This window comes from Cavia porcellus, unplaced genomic scaffold, assembly GCF_034190915.1.
Source record: "Cavia porcellus strain 051 isolate PalLab524CR breed Dunkin Hartley unplaced genomic scaffold, mCavPor4.1 scaffold_8, whole genome shotgun sequence".
In the NCBI taxonomy this organism is placed as follows: Eukaryota; Metazoa; Chordata; class Mammalia; order Rodentia; family Caviidae; genus Cavia; species Cavia porcellus.
The window spans coordinates 11,917,117-11,936,483 of record NW_026947491.1 but is presented as its reverse complement, the minus strand read 5'-3'; the positions used below and the strand labels follow the sequence as shown (position 1 = coordinate 11,936,483).

The 19,367-nt window shown below is 43.1% G+C and overlaps 1 protein-coding gene and 1 non-coding gene across 6 annotated transcripts in view; both read right to left on the bottom strand.

Moving 5' to 3' along the window:
* Adam17 (ADAM metallopeptidase domain 17) overlaps positions 1-19,367 on the bottom strand; it is a 37,785-nt gene that overhangs the window by 7,344 nt on the left and 11,074 nt on the right. For 2 of the 5 annotated variants that reach the window (XM_023562955.2, XM_063254370.1), the window contains exons 3-10: positions 15,453-15,583; positions 14,664-14,752; positions 12,334-12,502; positions 8,020-8,153; positions 5,885-5,974; positions 3,740-3,853; positions 1,469-1,613; positions 1,289-1,377 (exon numbers count right to left, since the gene is read on the bottom strand). In XM_023562955.2, the coding sequence (XP_023418723.2) occupies positions 1,289-1,377; positions 1,469-1,613; positions 3,740-3,853; positions 5,885-5,974; positions 8,020-8,153; positions 12,334-12,502; positions 14,664-14,752; positions 15,453-15,583 (961 nt within the window). Of the gene's footprint in view, positions 1-1,288; positions 1,378-1,468; positions 1,614-3,739; positions 3,859-4,853; positions 4,877-5,884; positions 5,975-8,019; positions 8,154-12,333; positions 12,503-14,663; positions 14,753-15,452; positions 15,584-19,367 lie in introns of those variants that run through there. The other 3 variants (XM_063254369.1, XM_063254371.1, XM_063254372.1) reach the window with 3 other exon arrangements.
* Positions 17,735-17,870, bottom strand: LOC111755489 (small nucleolar RNA SNORA2/SNORA34 family). The gene has a single exon (XR_002790036.1). It is a non-coding gene; the product is annotated as a small nucleolar RNA SNORA2/SNORA34 family (small nucleolar RNA).

The window sequence follows — 19,367 nt, the reverse complement described above, 5'->3', positions numbered from 1 at the left end:
GATTCCCAGTTCCTGGAAACACTGCTTTCTCAAAGCCAGAGTCCTGAAGTGTTTCCACATCCATATTAAAATGGCAGTGGAAGAAATTTGGAATTGTTAGCAGAAATACTCATATCCCAATGGTGTAATGTGGAGAAGTAAATTTCTAAGTATGCCCTGGAAAAAATTCAATAGCAGAGTATAATAGTCTGGCACTGTAAAAGTATCTCAAAAACTTCAAAGTGAATTTTTAACCCTGTGCTTTGAGAGAAAATTCTGGAAGAGTAAATGAAACTCCTCATGAATGGCAGCATTACGAGCGGCACACAGGACATGCTGCATCATGGCCCAAGACTTCGCAGTGGTCTTTTCTTCCTACACCACCTTCCCATCTGCAGCCACACCCAGTGCACCCTGCATGGTTCATCTGACAGACACCTGACATTACTTGTGTGGGGATGGGATCTCGCCATGCTGCCCAGTCTGGCCTCCACCTCTCGATCTCAAGCAACCCTCCTGCCTCAGTTTCCCGAGCCAACTGCACCTACCTCTCGCAGCATATGCACTGTATCCAGTTTGCAAATATCTAATGGGTGAGACTGGGAAGAAGTGCTCACTACTTCTGTTAACCTGTGTGCCCTGAGCATCCCTTTGGTGGGGTCCAGTCAGGCCTGCTACCCTGCCTCAGCCTCCTCCATGAGCTCCCCCCTTCACTCCCACGGTGGACAGGCAGCCGTGCCTCTCCTGCGTGCAGGTCTGTGCCTCACTGTGATTTCCACCTCAGGGGGCAACCACAGCGCAAAAAGTGGCCCACGGGAGCCCAGCCCTGAAGGTGGCTGGAGCAGAGCAAGCACAGAAAGTGAGAAAGCCGCTGCTACCCATGGGGTGCCGGTGCACGATGCGCAAGAAAGATTTGGGATCCTGGGTGCGGTGGGACCCGCTAGGGTAGCACCTGGGGGCCCGGGCCCAGGGAGCCCAGCCAAGCGCAAGCAGGAAAGCTTTGGGCTCCTCTGCGTCCCCTCCAACTTTTCTCTAATTCTTATATTTCTCACAGAAAACGTGCATTTCAGCAGAAATCATAAGAGCTGCATACTGACTTTATAAATGATACCTATGTAAGTAATAACTGAGATTCTGGTACAATAAACTCCAAATCTTTATTTTTTTTTAATTTTTTTTGTCTTTTTCATTTTTATTGGTACCAGGGATCGAACTCACGACTGCCTGCTTGCAAGGCAGATGCTTATGCTGCTGAGCTAAATCCCCAGCCCTAAATCTTTATTTTTTTAAAAAAACCCAAAAGATGTACCTTAGTCAGGATGGTTTTTCCATAATTCTTCGTGCTCGTCAGCCCACTATTCAAATAGATATTTTTCCTCCCAACAGGACTATAATAAGCTGCAAACAAAGAAAACAGAGGCCAAAACCGCTTACTGACCAGGGCCCTGCAGCAGCTGCCGCCCGGGGCCCTACCGACTCTGGCACTTACCCTTCGGGCAGACGCCTCCGTGACTGTTTGCTCTGGGGGAGCCCACGTAGGCCAGTCCCAGTGTCCCCATGTCAAAATCCTGGTACGTGAAAAGATGGGCCAGGCAGACCTTTGACGCTTCCTCAGCTATGTCGAAGCTAAATTGCTTTAAGAAACAGGAAGTGTTCGCGATCGGATCAGAGCAGCCGGGGCCAGCAGCAGGGTGGCGGGGCAGAGTCGCCATCCCAGGAGAGCAAATCCAGGGCAGCACGGCCAGGGGTGGCAGCGCCCTCAGGCCAGCGGCCAGGGGTCGCTCGGAGCCCAGCGAGGCAGGTATCTGCACACACAGCCCCTGCACGCTCACACACTCCCCACTCGCTCTCCTCACTCACATTCCTCTCGCTCACACACTGCTTGCTCATCACATTCCACATGCTCACTCCTCGCTCACACACTCCACTCACTTGTACACACTACCTTCGCTCCTTGCTCACTCCGTGCTCATTTTGCACTTACACTTGTTCACTCCTCACTCACACTTGCTCACCCACTTACTCTCGCTCACTCTGCACTCCTTGCTCACTCCTCACGCTCACATATGCTCCCTTGCTCAGATCTCACATCATTCCTCGCTCACTCCTTGCACACTTCCTCACACTCCACTTGCTCAGTCACTTGTACTCAGTCTTGCCCATTATCACACTCCTCACACTCCTTGCTCACGCACCAGCTACTCATTCATCACTCATTATTTGCTCACTCTTTGTCTTTGCTCACACACTCCTCCCTCAAACTTGCTCCTTGCTCACACTCCACTCACATGCTCGCTTGCACACTGTTTGCACTCCTGGCTCCCACTCTCTCCCACTCCTCACTTACACTACTCATTTACAATCCTCCCTCATAAAGTCCTCTCACTCGCTCACACTCCTCACACCTCACTGTTCTGACATTCCTTGCTCACATACTCTTCACTCACTTTGCTCACTCCCTGCACACTCCTCACATACTCACACTCCTTAGTGGCACACACTCCTCGCTCACACTCCTCACTTTGCTCACTCCTCATTCATACTCCTTGCTCACACACTTGCTCTCCTCACTGACACACTCCTTGCTCCACTCTCCACATCCCGCTCGACTTCTTGTTCACTCCCTAGTCCTCCCACACTTCTCGCTCACTCCAGTCCTCACTCACTACTTCTCACTCCTTGCTCACACTCACCCTGCTTACTCAGTCCCTGCTCGCTCACACTTGCTCACACACTTGTCCCTAGGTCCTCTCCTTACAACACTCAACTCTCACTCAGACTCCTCACTCCTTGCTAACATTCCTCCCTGCTCACAACTCCTGCTCACTTCTTGCTCCTCATTCCTCTCGCTCACACTCTACACTCGTTTGCACTCCTCAGTCCTCGCTCACACCCCTTGCTCAAAACTGCTCATACACTCCATGTTCACACTCCTCAGTCCTAGCTCACTCCCACACCTTGCTCACAGGTCAGTCCTCGCTCCCACTCATCACTATACTCACAAAACCTCGCTCACATGCCTCACACTCCTTGCTCATACTCCGTTCACACTTGCTTACACACTCCACTCCTCTTTCCTCACTCACACTCCTCACATTCTGCACTCACACCTTACCTGGCTCACACTGCTCACGCACTGCTCACACTAACACTCGCTCACTGTTTGTACTCCTTGCTCACCTCACGCAGTCCTCGCTCTCAACTTGCTCACTCACACTCACTTGCTTACACTCACACGTTCCTCACTCACTCATCCGCTCCTTCCTCACTCGCTCATGCACTCCTCTTTCACCTCACTCTAACATTCTCACTCATATTCCACTCTCACTCACACTTACACTCTTCACACTCCTCACTCTTGCTCACCCTTCTCTTCACTCACATATTTGCTTACACACTCACACCTCATTCATACCACCCTGCTCACACTTGCACATTCCTCGTTCACACTCATCACTTGCTCACACATTGCTTACTCCTCACTCATCCTCGCTCTTGCTCACACTCCTCATGCTCATTCACATACTCCTCACTCACCCTTCACACTCCTCGCTCACACTCCTCACCCGCTCACACACTCCTCCTTCATAATCCTCACTCATTCTTGCTCTCTCCACACACCTCACAAACTCGTACATACTCCTTGCTCACCACTCCTCGTTCGCACTCCTTGCAGCACCTGCCACCTCTTTAACCTGGGGCTCTGGGTTCCCTGCACCACTGCAGACAATACCCGTGCGGCGCAGTCAACCCCACCCACCTCCAGCAATGTCTTCACATCCCATGCGTCCTTGTCCTCATCCGGGTAGCTCTTCGCCATGTTGTAGTGCCTCTCCCCAGGCCTCACCTCTTGCGGAGACTTGAGAATGCGGATCTATACTTAAAGAGACAACACACTGAGAACATCTCCAAGAGGGCTGGGAGACTAATACCTGTTCAAAACAAGACCATTTACCAGTCTAGAAAAAGTGCTGCAGACCACAATTCTGTGAATAATTCATTCCTAACATTCACTGATTAAAACAAACGCTTATCATGAAGAGCACGCTCATAAGTGAGTTACACACATTGTCTTCATGTCCTTATCTGTGTACTACTACTTGGGTTGGGTGAGGCTTAAATCCTACAGTTAGAGTCAATAATTTAAGATGTCCTCGCTTAAGGGGCTGGGGATTTAGCTCAGCGGCATAAGCGCCTGCCTTCAAGCAGGCAGTCGTGAGTTCAATCCCTGGTACCGATAAAAACGAGAAAGACAAAAAAAAAAAAAAAAAAAAGATGTCCTCGCTTGGCCATACAGGGACAAAGTGTCCTAAGTGGGGGCTTCCCCGCTGGCGGCATTGTGGGTAATTGCACGAGCCCTGCTGAGACCTCAAGCAAGGAATCTGGAGAAGACTGTCTCACTCTCCCCACCCCCAGCCTCCCAGCTCTGCATGGGGCCCAGCCCCGTCTGCATGACCATTCAGGTAAGCTTGGGGGCACTCTGAAAGGGACCAAGACAACTGGGAGATGAGTGACCACACACCATAGCACATCCTCCAATTCCTCTCCTGTGGGTTACAGAAGGTGATGCTAATCTCCTACATCATTCCTATGTTCCTCAATTGGTTCCAAGTTCTAATTGGCCCCTAAGCCCCCGGAACATGCCGTGGCTATTTCAGATATACCAGGCCATCTTGGATGCATGCATCAACATGGAATGAACAGCAACACACTGTGGAATGCAGACGGCACATACGGTACAGCCACACAACTGTGTCTGACACGGACTCACACATATACACACCATCTCTGAAAGAGACACATGAAACTAGTGATGCAGATATCCCTAGAAAAAGGACCTGGTTTGACAATAGACAGAAGTTATAGAGACTTACTTTTCACTGGTTTTTGTACTGTGTAAGTATTACCTATTCAAATGGTAACTTAAAGGAAACACAAAACAGGAAAAAAAAAAAAAAGAAAAGAAAAAAAAAAAACGAAAAAGGGAAAAATCATTCTCTTATTCTTCAGTACTATCAAAGTTTAACACTTAACTAGAAAGTTACATGATATAAGATTTTGGGGTGGGTTTGGTTTTTTGAGGCAGTCTTATTATATATCCCAGGCTGGCCTTGAACCCTTAGTGATCCTCCTGTCTGAGGCTCCTCAGTGCTGGGATTACAGGTGTGTGCCACCACAGCTGGCAGGGGCAAAACAAATTTTTTAGCCCTAAATTCTATTCTATACAACCTATAAGAATATGATTTAGTGCAAAGAGCCTATAATAAGCTATAATTCAAATAATTCAGTGATTTACACATCAAAATGTCTGTTTGTCCAAAGCAATTCTCAATTTTAGAACAGTGTCTTTAGATTTAACAATTTCGAACAATTTTTACTATGAGCTACCACTAGATATTACAACATTGCTGACAACATTAACAGCTCACAAGGAATGAGGAGGAGGAATTTAGAAAATGTTCTAGTGGTTCTGTATATATAAAATGCCTTATGCAGTATTTTTGAGTAAATCTTTTTAGTAATAATCCAACAACATGCTAGGATTTTTTCTTTTTTGGTGCTAGGGATCTAACCCAGTCTTACGAATGCCAGGCAATCACTCTACCACTGAGACACATTCCAGTTGCCAAGGATTTTAATGAAGACTGAAGTACAGTCAGAGAGAAGAAAACCATTACAGGGGATAAGTGGGCCACACAGCAGCCTTACAGGACTTTCTACCTAAAACAGGCACAAAACTCCATAAATCTAGGACTAAGTAGATGCAAAAATACCACGCACTTTACTAGAAAACAATCACTGCCATTTGAGAATTGTTATTTATTCTCAATGTCAAAGGTCAATATTTGATTTTAAGTCACACAAATCTGCCAAGTAACACAGGGCCTTTTCTCTTGATAAATACCTGCTCTATCTGTATTCCATAACCTTTAAAACCCGCATTGTCCCACGAAGTATTCCGATAGATGTCATCAACTCTGTCAATGAGCTCTATCTGTGTGCAGAAAACAAAAAGACATGCATAACCACTGTTATATGTGATACATCTACAGGGATAAAAACTCTTGTTAAAAGAAAACGCCATTGCAAGTTTCCTCAGATTATAACTGCCCTTAAGATGTTAATCTGTATTGCTGATGGTTCCACCAAAGAAATTATTCCTAGTTTCAGTCTTCAAGTGTAACCAGAATAAAACAATGGGGCAATTTACCCAAAATTTCAGATACTCAACCGTATATAGAACCAAAATGCCCGTATTAGGGTATTTTACAACAGCCATTTCAGTCAGCTATGCAAGGAAAATTTAAGTCAGTCAGTTTTCCTAGAAAATGTCCTAAGGAGCAATCTGTCTGCACTGTTTCTTGACGCACACCTCGATGACTTCCCGGCACAGCCCCTGTCCCCAGGCTCACTCGAAGCCTGGTCTCAGGACAGGTGAGGCGGTAGAGAATGAGGCTCACTGTGCCACCATCTACTCTGGGACTGGGAGGATGGGGGATGGGGCTATCAAGTCACAGCACGGAAAGAGCAAAATGCTAATTACGCTCTGTTCTTCAAACAGCATATTCCACTGTTCAAACCTCGGCTAAAAAAATAAATTGAAAAAGGAGGAAAAAATGCTGGGTTGAAGCTGGGGGTGCTAGCACACACCTGTAATCCTAGCACTTAGAAGGCTGAGACAGAAAGACTGTCATTTCAAGACCAGCTTGAACTATACGGCAAGATTCTGTCTCAACCTCCCCCACCCAAAATCAGGTTGAAGAAGTTTGTTCCAATGATTATGAAGTCATGGGTCTAACATGCCTGTAATCCCAGCACTTGGGAGGCTGAGGCAGGAGCATTGCCATGAGTTTGAAGCCAGCCTAGACCACATGGTGAGACCCTAGCTCAAAAAAAAACAAACAAAAAGGAAAAGAAATTGGTAATATGAGTAACTACATTGTTTTTTTTTTTTTTTTGGTCTTTTGCTTTTTTATTGGTACTGGGGATCGAACTCATGACCACACACTTGCAAGGCACACACTTGCAAGGCAGGTGCATATGCCACTGAGCTAAATCCCCAGCCCCTAAGTAACTACTTTGAAGACAACAATATACAATGTACTAGCAATTGTGACTCCACTATAACCTTGGTTTGAAATTTTGTATCACTATTTTTTTTTTAAAGAAATTAACTCTTTGCTCACAATTAAGTGCACTTTTCCCATATTCATGGTGTAATGAACAAAGAAACACAATAAGAAAAAAACCCTCGTAGGAGTCCAGGGCTGAGAAGCATTTTCCAGAAAGAACCCCTCCTCTTAGGAACGAGGGTCACAAAGACGTGCACTATGCCCACAATAAATTCACTCCACAACAGTGGGCAGGCAGGAGCCAGGCTGGGGGCGAGGGAGATGGGGAGGACAGGAGGTGGCCACAGAAAGGCACTCCCTGCCTCAGGCTGCCTGTGTCAATAGCTGCTTTCTCTTTTACTCCCTGAGTAATATTTAGCTGAGTGCCAAGTTCTCATGACAAATGAGGTCACGCTAACAAAGTGTCAGTGAAAAATGACCGCCTTGACCTGAGAACCTGTAACCACCATGCCAGAATGCCAGTGCCAGGCTGGGCCCAGCTCTGGGCGAGGACATGTGCCTGGCACGATGAGGCCTGGACCTGAACCCCCAACATCCCCAAAGCAGCCCACTGCCCACCCTTCTCGAATTGTTCCTTTTCCAGTTCACAGAGTTCACAGAGTACAATCATGATCACACTCTATGATCAGCTCTTGAATAGGACGTGGACCAAACCAACATGTGAAGCATACATACGTGTGCAGAAAGGCTCACACGGGCTCACATGTACACCTCATGTTCATGGCTCCTTAAAACTGATGCTGTTACAGGGTTCATTTGTACAAACAGAGGACATCATGACTGCCCCAACCAAATACAAAAACCCCATTATGTAGAGAGTATTACTTCCACAGCAAAATAAGGTTTTCCCAACCGGAGACAGGGCTGCCAGGCAGCCGCAGGCTGGTGGTGCACCACCAACACTCACCAGGTAGTTGGTGGTGGTACTCTCTTCCCCACGGCCCATGTATTTGTAGAAGCGATGATCTGCGACCACCAGGAGCTTACATGTGTTCTTCATGGGATCCGGCTCAGCCTTTCTCTTCACCCGATGGACAGACTCTAATATGAATTTTTACACAGTTAAATCAAGATTCATCAAGACGAGAGCTTTTTACATCAACACTTTACATCTAGCAGTGTTCTGAAACAAACATGACTTAAGTCTAGCACCCTCAAAAGTGATCCTGAAAGAAAGTAACCTGCAGGGGACAGGAGAGGCTGACACAGGATGACAGCAACTGCCAGGTGACACAGCAAGATCTTCTCTTAAAGTACAAGAGGCTGGAGTGTGGCTCAGGGGTAGAGAGCCAGCCTGGGGAGCACACACGAAGCCCACGGTTCAGTCCCCGGCACTGCAAGAAACAAATACCACTAATACAGGGCTCAAACCACAGGCCTGAGCTTGGTTTCCCAGAACTGTGAAGCAGAACAGAAGCAAGTCCTGAGCAGAGTAAACTAACTGTCTGTTACCTGGCTCTCAAGCAGTCAGTCACTTCCAGAAGGCTCTAAATCAGTGAAAAAGAGCAGAAACCAAGGTAACAGATGATGAAGATGGCAGGCCTGCACGTGGAGGCATCTGCCCTCCACTCGGTGGGGCACACACATCGTTGCATAAGAAGCAGGGGTGCACACAGCCATCCACATAAGTCCATGTGCAAGGCAGAGTTATACTTACCTGCATGTGGCTCTTTTGCCAGGCTGGGGATGCTGCCAAGCAACAGCAGCAGGGCTAACAACACACTTTGTGGAGCTGTGCACACAATGACAAACCTATCTCTGTCACACACAGAAGCCCAAAGACTGCATGTGTCATCAGGGTATCTGCCAGCTGTCCATAGTGCTGGACACCAAACCTAGGGGCTCCACTTTGCTAGGCTGGAGATCAATCACCAAGCCCAGGACAGCTTTCTGAATAAGTAAATAATGAAACCATTTATGAATTTATCTAATCCCTGACTTGAAATTATACTATAAAGCAGTGTGGTAAAAACAGAATGGTACTGGCAAAAAAACGGACCCGAAGATCAATGAAACAGATCAGAAAAACCAATTCCGAACACTCTAAGCCACCTTATCTTAGACAAAGGTGCCAAACACAACCACTGGAAGAAAGATAGCCTCTTAAGTAAATGGTGCTGGAGAAACTGGCTCTACACATGCTAAGATTAAAACTAGAGCCACATCTTTCACCATGTACTAAGCTAAAATCAGAATCAACCAAAGATCTTAATATTAAAACAGAAACATTAAATCTGCTGGAAGATGGAGTAGGTAAAATGCTTGAAGATAATGGTATAGGCAAAGGCTTTATGAACAAAACTCCAACTTCACAGGAAATATCACAAAGAATCAACAACTGGGATCTCACCCTACTGAAAAACTTTTGCACAACAAGAGAAATCAACAATAAAGTAAAGAGACGACCCACAGTGTGGGAGAAAATGTTAGCCAGCTATTCCTCAGACAAAAGATCATTATTGAAAACATATAAAGAGCTTAAAAACATCAGTCCTCTAAGATTTAAAGATCCAATCCAAAAATGGGCATCTGAAATGAATACATACTTCTCAGATGAAGAAATATAAATAGCAAATAAATACATGAAAAAATATTCGACATTCCTGGTCATTTAATAGATACAAATTAAAGCAACACTAGGATTCCACCTCATTCCAGAAAGAATGGCTACTATCAAGAGATCAAGCTGGGTGTTGGTGGTGCATGCCTGTAATCTCAGCACTCACGAGGCTGAGGCAGGAGAATCATTACAAGTTCAAGACCAGACTGGACTACAAATTGAGCTTAAGGCCAGCCCAGTCTGAACTTCACAGCAAGACTCTGTCTCAAAAAGACAAAAAAAAAAAAAAAAAAAAAAAAAATCAAGCAGTAACAAATGCTGGTGAGGCTGTGGGGGAAAAGGAACCCTTTTTCACTGTTGGTGGGAGTGTAGACTGGTGGGGCCACTGTAGAAATCAGTATGGAGATTCTTCAAAAAACTAGGACTAGAGGTCTCATTCAACCCAGCTATTTGCCTTCTGGGTATCTTCCCAGAAGAATTAAAAACATCATATTACAGTGATATTATGTGCACTTACGTTTATAGCAGCACAATTTGTAATAGCCAGATCTTGAAAACAACCTAAATGCCTACTGATTGAGGAATGAATACAAAGGATGTGGCTTTTTTATACAATGAAGTAGTACTCAGCTGTCACAAGTGTCTAGTGCACTCGGGATCCCAGGAAGAGGCTCAAACTCACACACTAAGATCGGGACACGGGGGGAGCAGCGCAGAGAAGAAGCAGAGAGAAACAGAGATTGCAACTGCACACTAAGTCTTTATTCAAGGGCTCCTATATAGTAAAACAGAGCCCAGGCAATTATCTTGAAAAAGCATTCTTTGTAACAAGATTTGTGACCAACTACAACGTTTATCTCTACTCTCTAAGTTAAACAAGCAAAAACAGTTCTTCTAGCCACACTAACCCAGGAGGAATCCAATTAGCCCAAGAATGCACTCCAATTAGCTCAAGAGTGCTCTTAATTTATGTTTGTTCTTTCTAGCCACCTGAAGGTTGGCCATCTCCCCATGACTCTGCAAACAAAGCCAAGTCACACAGTATGAGTTAGAGGGGGGAACATTTTCCCACACTGGGTGCCGGCCTTCCCGTCCCGTCTCTGTCCTGCATACCGGGGGCTATTGTTTACTGCAGGTCAGGAGGGGGCCAGAGTCTCAGAGTAACTCTTCATCCTCCACACTCAGCCATAAAGGAGGATAAACTGGAGACTTTTATAAGGTAAATGGGTGCATCTTGAACATAACTCATTAGTGAGATAAATAAGACACACATGTATAAACATATTGTCTCAGAGTGAGAAGTTGAAAGAAACAATATATGTGTATGTATAGTGTATAAAAAATAGTTAAGATAGTTACACTACTGACTGATTTCTCTGAGTTCACTGAAGCGAATGATTTGTGCTGTTATTATTTGGACAACTGAATGCAGATGTCTTATGCCCTTGGGAGAATGAGTTGGGAATGACAATGTATAATATATGTACCATTGCTGCCCCCTGATTTGAGTATTCTGAAATTTTGTTTTAGTTTTTTCTTCTTGAAATAAAATGGATTTGGAAAGAAAATACAGGAAAAAAAAAAAAAAGAAAAAAAAAAAAAAACCAACCATGTGAGTTTATCTACACTAGAAGTACTTTCTAAGGTTTTCAAGAATAAGGACAGCTGAAGCCAGGCTAGGCTGGCACACACTTGTGGTCACAGCTACTCAGAAGACTGAGGCAGGAGTTCAAGGTCTGCCTCAAACACAGTGCAATCCTGGCTCCTTAAAAACAAATTGAAAAATAATTACAGTGAGCGACCTCTCCAAAACAGCTACTTTCTAAATGACTTTAAACAGATCTGTCCCACCCAATCCAGATGTCTTGTGCCCACGGTGAATGATTTAGAGGTGACAATGTGTAATGCATGTATTATTGCTGCCCTGACTGACACATTTTGAAATTTTTCTTTTCTCCTTAAAATAAAAAGGATTTGAAAACAAAACAAAATTTACTTTTCTTTTGCTTTTGGTACCGAGTGACCCTGTACTTGTCAAGCAGGCACTTATGCCTCTGAACTAAATCCCCAGCCCACAAAATTTTTTTTTAAATAAATCTGTCCTAAGACAGATAACTTTTATGTCCAAACAGTATAGCATTCACTACTCGAATTTTTCCTTATAAGCTCTAAAGACTGACTAGCAGTATTAGTTTGGCATTTCTAAATACCTGCTAGTAAAAAATTTCCCCTGAAATCATTCAATCTTCCCAGTATCCTTCTAGGTCCAATTATTGTTGCTCCCATTATGTTAGTGTTTAACACAAATTCTTACATTATAAAAATTATTAAGAATTTCTGGCCAGGCGTGGTGGCTCACACCTGTAATCCCAGCACTTGGGAGGCTGAGGCAGGAGGATTGTTGCAAGTTCAAGTTTGAGACCAGCCTAGGCTACAAAGTGAGCTGAAGGCCACCCTGAACTGCCCAGCAAGACCCTGTCTCAAAAAGACAAAAACAACAACAACAACAACAACAACAAAAGAATTTCTGGAATAAAACTTTTCAAACCAAATATTACAGTTACTTGATAATCATGTTATTTTTTACCAATTAACAACTACTCCCACTGCAGTCCACTGTCCCACACTGTCCCTTACTGGAATACAGTTTGCACAACTCACCTTCAGGCGGCTCTGTGTCTATCAGCCCTTTCGGAATCAGCTCTCCATCATCCACTTTCACATAACCACATACTTTGGGAGACTGCAAGCGTGAGACATTCTTGATGTCTTCCGATCTGTAAGCTAGCATTCTTTTGTCTTTTGTATCATTAACAAATCTCCAGAGTGGCTAGAACATAAAATATGTGTGATGAAATGAAAAAAATAACAACCCTTAAAAAGTCCTGATGATGCTTAGATGATGCTTTATCCTTAGACAACGTTCATTCCTTGTTCTGTAAAGTGATGGGATATTTTATCCCAAATAAATTATTTCCATTTTTATCATAAAGTGTTCGCTATGCTGGTAAATTAACTCATAGTTGATACACTTATGATTTTATCTATATATGAAAAAGCATCACTCTGCATGAGGAAATCTTACAGAATATTCAGAAGAGAAAAATGCCTTCTTCCATTAATTCATTTAAAGATTTACATAATGCCTTCTGCATACTGGCACTATGACACTGTAATAAAAGCTAGACAAAACAGAGTACAGTGCTGCATACCCATAATCTCAGTTGCTCAGGAGGCAGGGGAATCTCAGGTTCAAGCCCAGCCCAGGGAACTTAGTAACATCCTCTCTCAAAATGAAAAATAACAACCTGGGCTAAAGCTGATTGCACATACTGCAGCGTAGTCCAAAGCAGTTTCTACTGCATGTAGATGGCTTCTACACCATCACAGACACTACAGGTTATCTCTGTTCAGAATCCACACAGCAGGAGTAAGAAACAATGGCTAACAATCTCTGGGCTAGCAGAGACTTCAGAAAGTAACCAACTCCTGAGCTGCAGGCATCTTCCACTTAGTAAAGCTCACTGGGCCTGGAGAGTACTAAAGGCAATTTTTTCCCTTTTGGATCAAGACTACAAAATTTACATAGTTTCCTGGAACTCCCAGACTGACACAGAGAGAGACAGAAGCATTTGGGCTCAGATACCTGAGATCCAAATGTACCTTTGCCTGCTGTGGCCTGGAGAAGTCCGCCTGCATGCCAGACTGCCCTCAGAGGGAAGGCATGTCAGCACTGAACTTGCTCACCCGTTTACATGCTCAGATTTCAATCAGGAGGCAGTCACCACACCAGTGAAAGCTAATCCTATTACTACCACTACTATTAAGTTACTAGGGGAAACAAATCGCCTGATAAATAATTCAGTAAAAGCCAAGAGGCTGGACTAGATCCTGGATTGGAAAGCCTAACAAACAAACAAACAGATCTGTGGAGGAGATTGTGTAATTTGACTATGGATTGACTATTAGCCAAAACTATACAACTATTTTCACTTTTTTTTTTTTTGGTCTTTTTATCGGTACTGGGGATCGAACTCACGACTGCCTGCTTGCAAGGCAGGCGCTTATGCCGCTGAGCTAAATCCCCAGCCCCATATTTTCACTTTTTCAAGTGTTACTTTCATTATGGCCATGTAGGAAAATGGCTTTATTTTTAGGATATACAAAAACTTAAATACTTAGAGGTGAAGTGTCATGATATTTATAAATGATTGAGGAAAAAATAGCAACAGAGCAAACATGCCATTACGTTAGCCAGTGACAGCCTATTTCCCTACCCTAGCAAGTACAGTCTATCTACCTGCTCACCTACTTACCTGCACCCACCTTCCTCCCACTGTGCCTCGCTTGGCTGCGGCTTTCAGAAATGCACATGCAGCTATCACGACTCCCCACACTAGCAGGTGTTTTATTTTTCCACCCTGTTCACTCAGCCCAAACTTGCTCTGCAGAGCCCATTTTTCTCTTACCCTGTTTTTTTCTGCCTTTAATGTGAAATTTTGCCACTATTTTTTAAAAGAAAAATAGAGTGGGTATGGTGGCAGGAGGCTCACCCCCAGTTCAAAACCAGCCGAGGCTACATAGTGAGCTCAAAGGCACCTGAACTACATAGCAAAATCCTGTCTCAAAAACAATACAATAAAAAAAATGTAGACTGCATCTTAACGAGCTTCTTAGAGATTAAGAAAAAAATTCAGTCATCTATTTTCCTGATTAAATGTCTTATATACAAAAAGAAATGTTTCACCTTTGCCATCTAAACTGAAAACTCTGTTAAAAATCAGAGACAAACCAATAGTGGTGGTACACACCTGTAACCCTAGCACCTGCAGGTTGAACGGAGGATTCTGAGTTCAAGGACAGCCCAGGATAAACAAGTTCCAAGCCAGCCTGAACTAGAATGAGACTCTGCCTCAAAACGAAACGAAACAAAACAAAACAGATCTAAACCGTGGCTAAGTGACGGGAGAATACTGTGCCGATGCACTTACCTCTATGTTGTACTCCACCCCATCTGTGTTTATCCTTATTGTAACATCATCATCTCCTATGTGGGCCAGGACCCTAGAGTCAGGCTCACCTGAGACAATAAAAACAGATTTTTCATCAAAAATAGCTAATAAACTATGTAACTACATGCCATTGGCAAGAAAAATCCACTAAGTCCTCCTCAGACTGGAACTGGCCTTGGTCCTGAGCTCCGCACCAAGGAACCAAGGTGTGGAAAGGTGTGATTCTGAGCTGAGGACAGAGAACTAAGGCTCAGCCCAGCAATACCGCCTACCTTCCTGGGGAGCAGCCTCCCGGACTCTGGGTCACAAGGACACGATGTGGAATATGCGGGTCTTGAACTATACTATTTGGAGACTTTGACACCATTTCTTTTTTCTTACTGCATAACACTTCCTAAAAGCAAGCTATAATGGCTTTTCTGACACATTTTCCCAAAGAAATATGTACTAGATCACAGAGGTAATTACTTTTACTTTCTACTTTCCCTGGTTAGAATCTCCTAAGGGAAGCCTACAACCCCAGCTTGCGGATAAGAGGCAGTTAAATGTTTGTCATGACAGAGGAAACAACTTTAACCAGCAAAGCACCTGTGAGCACAACACAACAGAGCAAGCACACATCCATCTGTGAGAGCCTCGCGCTTCCAGGTTCACACCGCTCAGCTGCAACCACAACAGCAGGACACCCCTGGGCCACCAGCCCAGGAAGACTCAGCCACGGCCTTGGACTTGGAGCCAGGCAGAGGCCCAGCCAAGCCGCACACTCACCGACCACATGGCCGCTGAAGAAATCCTGCCACTTCACCATGTGCTCGTGTTCCACCTCGCCGTCCACCACCACCACTTTAAAGTTCTGCGAAAAGCGCTCAGTACTTGATGTCAGGTATAATTTAAAATGCCTAGAGAGAACACCTGCAGATGTCACAAACAGCACACAAAAGACACTCCTAATTTTTTATCTTAAAGAGGGAAAAAAAATTTCCACTGGGGATATGGCTCAGTGGCACAAGTGCCTGCTTGGTAAGTGTGAGGTTGTGAGTTCGATCCCGATACAAAAAAAAAAAAAACAAACACAAAACAAAAAAATTTCAAAACAAGATCATAGGGGAGTAACCTTGGCTAGTATACTGCATATTGCCTTTAAATTACTCAGAGTACAAGATATATATTAGCACAAATCTTTCTTTTTGATGCACTAAGAGAAATTAGTGGCATTTCTATCTTAACTATCATGTGTATTTTTTCCTTTTTCCTTCTTTTCTCCTTTCCCCATCCCAGTTTTCCTCTTTTGAATAGTTTTACATTTTACAATATCTATTGTGCATTTTGAATCTTATTTATTCTTTCAGTTTCTCACATTAGAGAGACAATATGATGTTTGCACATGTGACTGGTTTATTTCACTTATGAGTATGATTACAAGTGGCATCAGTTTACTATAAAAGTCTGAAGTTCACCCTTTATAGTGAAATACTACTCCACTGTATAAAAATGCCACACTTTTTTTTTTAATCCATTCCTCAGTTTGCAGGCATGTTTGTTGTTTCCAAGATCTGGCTATTACAAATTGTGCTGCTATAAACATGAATACACATATATCACTGTGGTATGTTTTAAGTTCTCCTGGGGAAGATACCCAGAAGGAAAATAGCTGGGTCAAATGGAACCCCCAATCTTAGTTTTTTTCTAGGAATCTCCATACTGGTTGCACCAGTCTACACTCCCACCAACAGTGGAGAAGGATTTCTTTTTCCCAACAGCTCTGCCAGAATTTGTTATTGGTCAATTTATTTTCAGAGTGAGACAGAACTTCAGTTTTAATTTGCATGTCTCAAATGACCAATGATGCTAAACATTTTTCCACATTTATTTGCTACTTGTATTTCTTCATCTGAGAAGTATTATGAGACCCCTAATTTTCTTACCCTTAATTTTCATTTAATTAAATTTTCTTAAAAATATAGAAGAGCTAACATTAATAAAGCACTGTACAAGTTATAAATAAGGTTTCACTAAGTACATGGAGCAAAATACTACCTCTTGTAAAGACAAAAGGACTAATCTGTTTAGCTATAAAAACTTTGCAAGCCAAAGAAACTAATACTGGTGAAAGGATTCAAAGAGCTGATACAGTCTCTTTCCTGGAAACTCTAAGTAATGAGGAAGCACACACACATCTGGCTAGATGAAGTTGCCCTGCCTGTCTCAGATAGTGAATATGAAAGGCCAACACTGTCACACACCATTAACTGACCAACTACTTATGGTTACGTCATCTCTAACGCAACTAAAAGCTGAGTCTTAGTCAATCAACATACTGAAGGCCACACAGCTAGTAAACGGTAAAGTGAAGATGGAACCTGGGTTATTTAATAAAGCCTGGCTGTGCTACCACTAGCAGTCAAGCCGAGTGATATATGGGAAAATTCTTACCGCTCATTTCTATATTTAAAAGTATTCATATGCCTTCTCCTCTCTAAGAATTATGAAAAAAAAAATGAGTCCAGCTAGCAATTAGAAAAATAAACACAATCTCCAATGCAGACAATAAAATACACACTGGCTGTCTCTGGATGGTTTACTATCTTTTTGTTTTCTATGCCTTTCCATTACAACCTAGAAACTGGGTGTAGTGAGTCCGATTTCTTCACCTACTATTTCCTAAGCGAGCCCTTTCACTGCACCCATAAACACTGAAGAGAGAGGAGGGCGCTTGACTCCATCAGCTATGGTGTTGTAAGGGAGAAAGGCTACTTCCTCATGGGTGTGCACAAGTCTTCAAACCACCCAGGAAGAAATCTGGGGGGGGACTGTTTCCATGACAACAATATTTTTAACTTCTGAGCATACATGGTAATTTTAGTTTGCTCCCGGTTTTTTAATGGTCAGAGGGGAAAAAACACAACAAAGTGCTTTTTCATATATCATTGAAACATTTTCTCCTGTTTTCCTCATTCTCAGAAACAATTCTTTCACATTTTAGTTATGCTGAGAACTTTGAAAAGAAGAGGATTCCTATTACAAATATCTTACTTTTTAGCTATGAGTCATGATATTTTTTCTAACAATCTGACCACTACATATCTAAAGTTCTGAAATGGCCAAGAGACCACAGAAAGATACCACCTTAGGCTCCTGCTTGAAACCAATAGCTTTAGAAATCTGCCAGTCTTGATTCAGTGCCAAACTGATATTATTTTTAATTTTTGTCCTACGGCAGTCCCGGAACTGCCCTGTGCATTTCTGCACTAAGCAGCCACTCCAGGACCGGGCTATAGCTCCTCAGCAGCTGCCTGCTGCAGCACAGGGGCCCTGGGTTCCGGAGAGGGGAAGGGATCGGCTCCACGGTACAAATAAAGACCCAGCAATGGGAAGACTTACATTTTTAAAGTTTCCAATCTTAGCTTTTAAGCTATAAAATCTCCAACAGGATATGCCAGTCAAAATTTATAGTACTTTATACCCCCAAATTATGTAAAGCCATCCATTCACTGACTTATTTAACTTTCTGATTTTGATTTATGAATTTACAGGGACAACAGACTAAGGCTCATCAGTCAGAATTAACATTTTCCTATTTTTAAAGGCCCATTCTGTCAAGTATATTATTTTTATTTCCTTATCAATTTCAGCCCTCGAAGAATCTCAGATTTTACTTTTAGGAAAAACACTTAATAACTTTCTCAAAAACAAATTCTGATGACATCAAAAAAGTATCAAGGGGCTGGAGATTTAGCTCAGCAGCACAAGCACCTGCCTTGCAAACAGGCGGTCGTGAGTTTGATCCCCGGTACCGATAAAAAGAAAAAAAAAGTATCAAAACATTATTTGCAGTGTTTTCATTCCTTTAGAGTATATCTTGATTCATATTAAAGAGGACATATTTTGGGGCTGGGGATTTAGCTCAGTGGCATAAGCACCTGCCTTGCAAGCAGGCGGTCGTGAGTTTGATCCCTGGTACCGATAAAAAACAAAAAAGACAAAAAAAAAAAAAAAAAAAAAGAGGACATATTTGTAAGGAAAATTTTAAGTTTCCTTTTTTTACAAAATTACAACTCATACAGGTTTTTGGCCTCTAATGGTCACATTCGAGTTCTGTGTAGTCCTGGTTTACAGATTCCACCTGACGGTGCTATTCAGAAGACTCTTTCTACTCAGTCATCACTCCCAAACAAGGAACAACCCCACAAAAAAAAAAAAAAAAAAAAAGGCGGCAGCTCCATGAAGGGGAGGCTGTTTCAGCTACTCAGTTTACACTTTTTTAAAACTTCAGTAACACAATATGACAGACTTGGAATCTGCCAAGTCCTGGCTCTGATCCTACCTCTGCCACTTGTTCTTTGACCTGGGCCTCTATCTCTGACCCTAAGTTCATTCACAGATGAGGAAAATGTCACCTATTGACACATTGGCTTGAGGGTTGGATGAAAAAACACACTGAAAAGCACCCATGACAAAATTCTCATGAATTATTATATACATTTCCCATTAAATATTTAAGATTGGGACTGATGGTTTAGCTCAGTGGGGTAAGCCCCTGCCTGGCAAGTGCGAGGTCATGAGTTCAATCCCCATTACCCAAAACAATAAAAGAATACAGGAGGATATGAAAAAAAAAATATTTAAGACTGAAACTCTGCAAAACAAATTTCAAATTTTCATGTCTTCTTACACAGAGGGAAG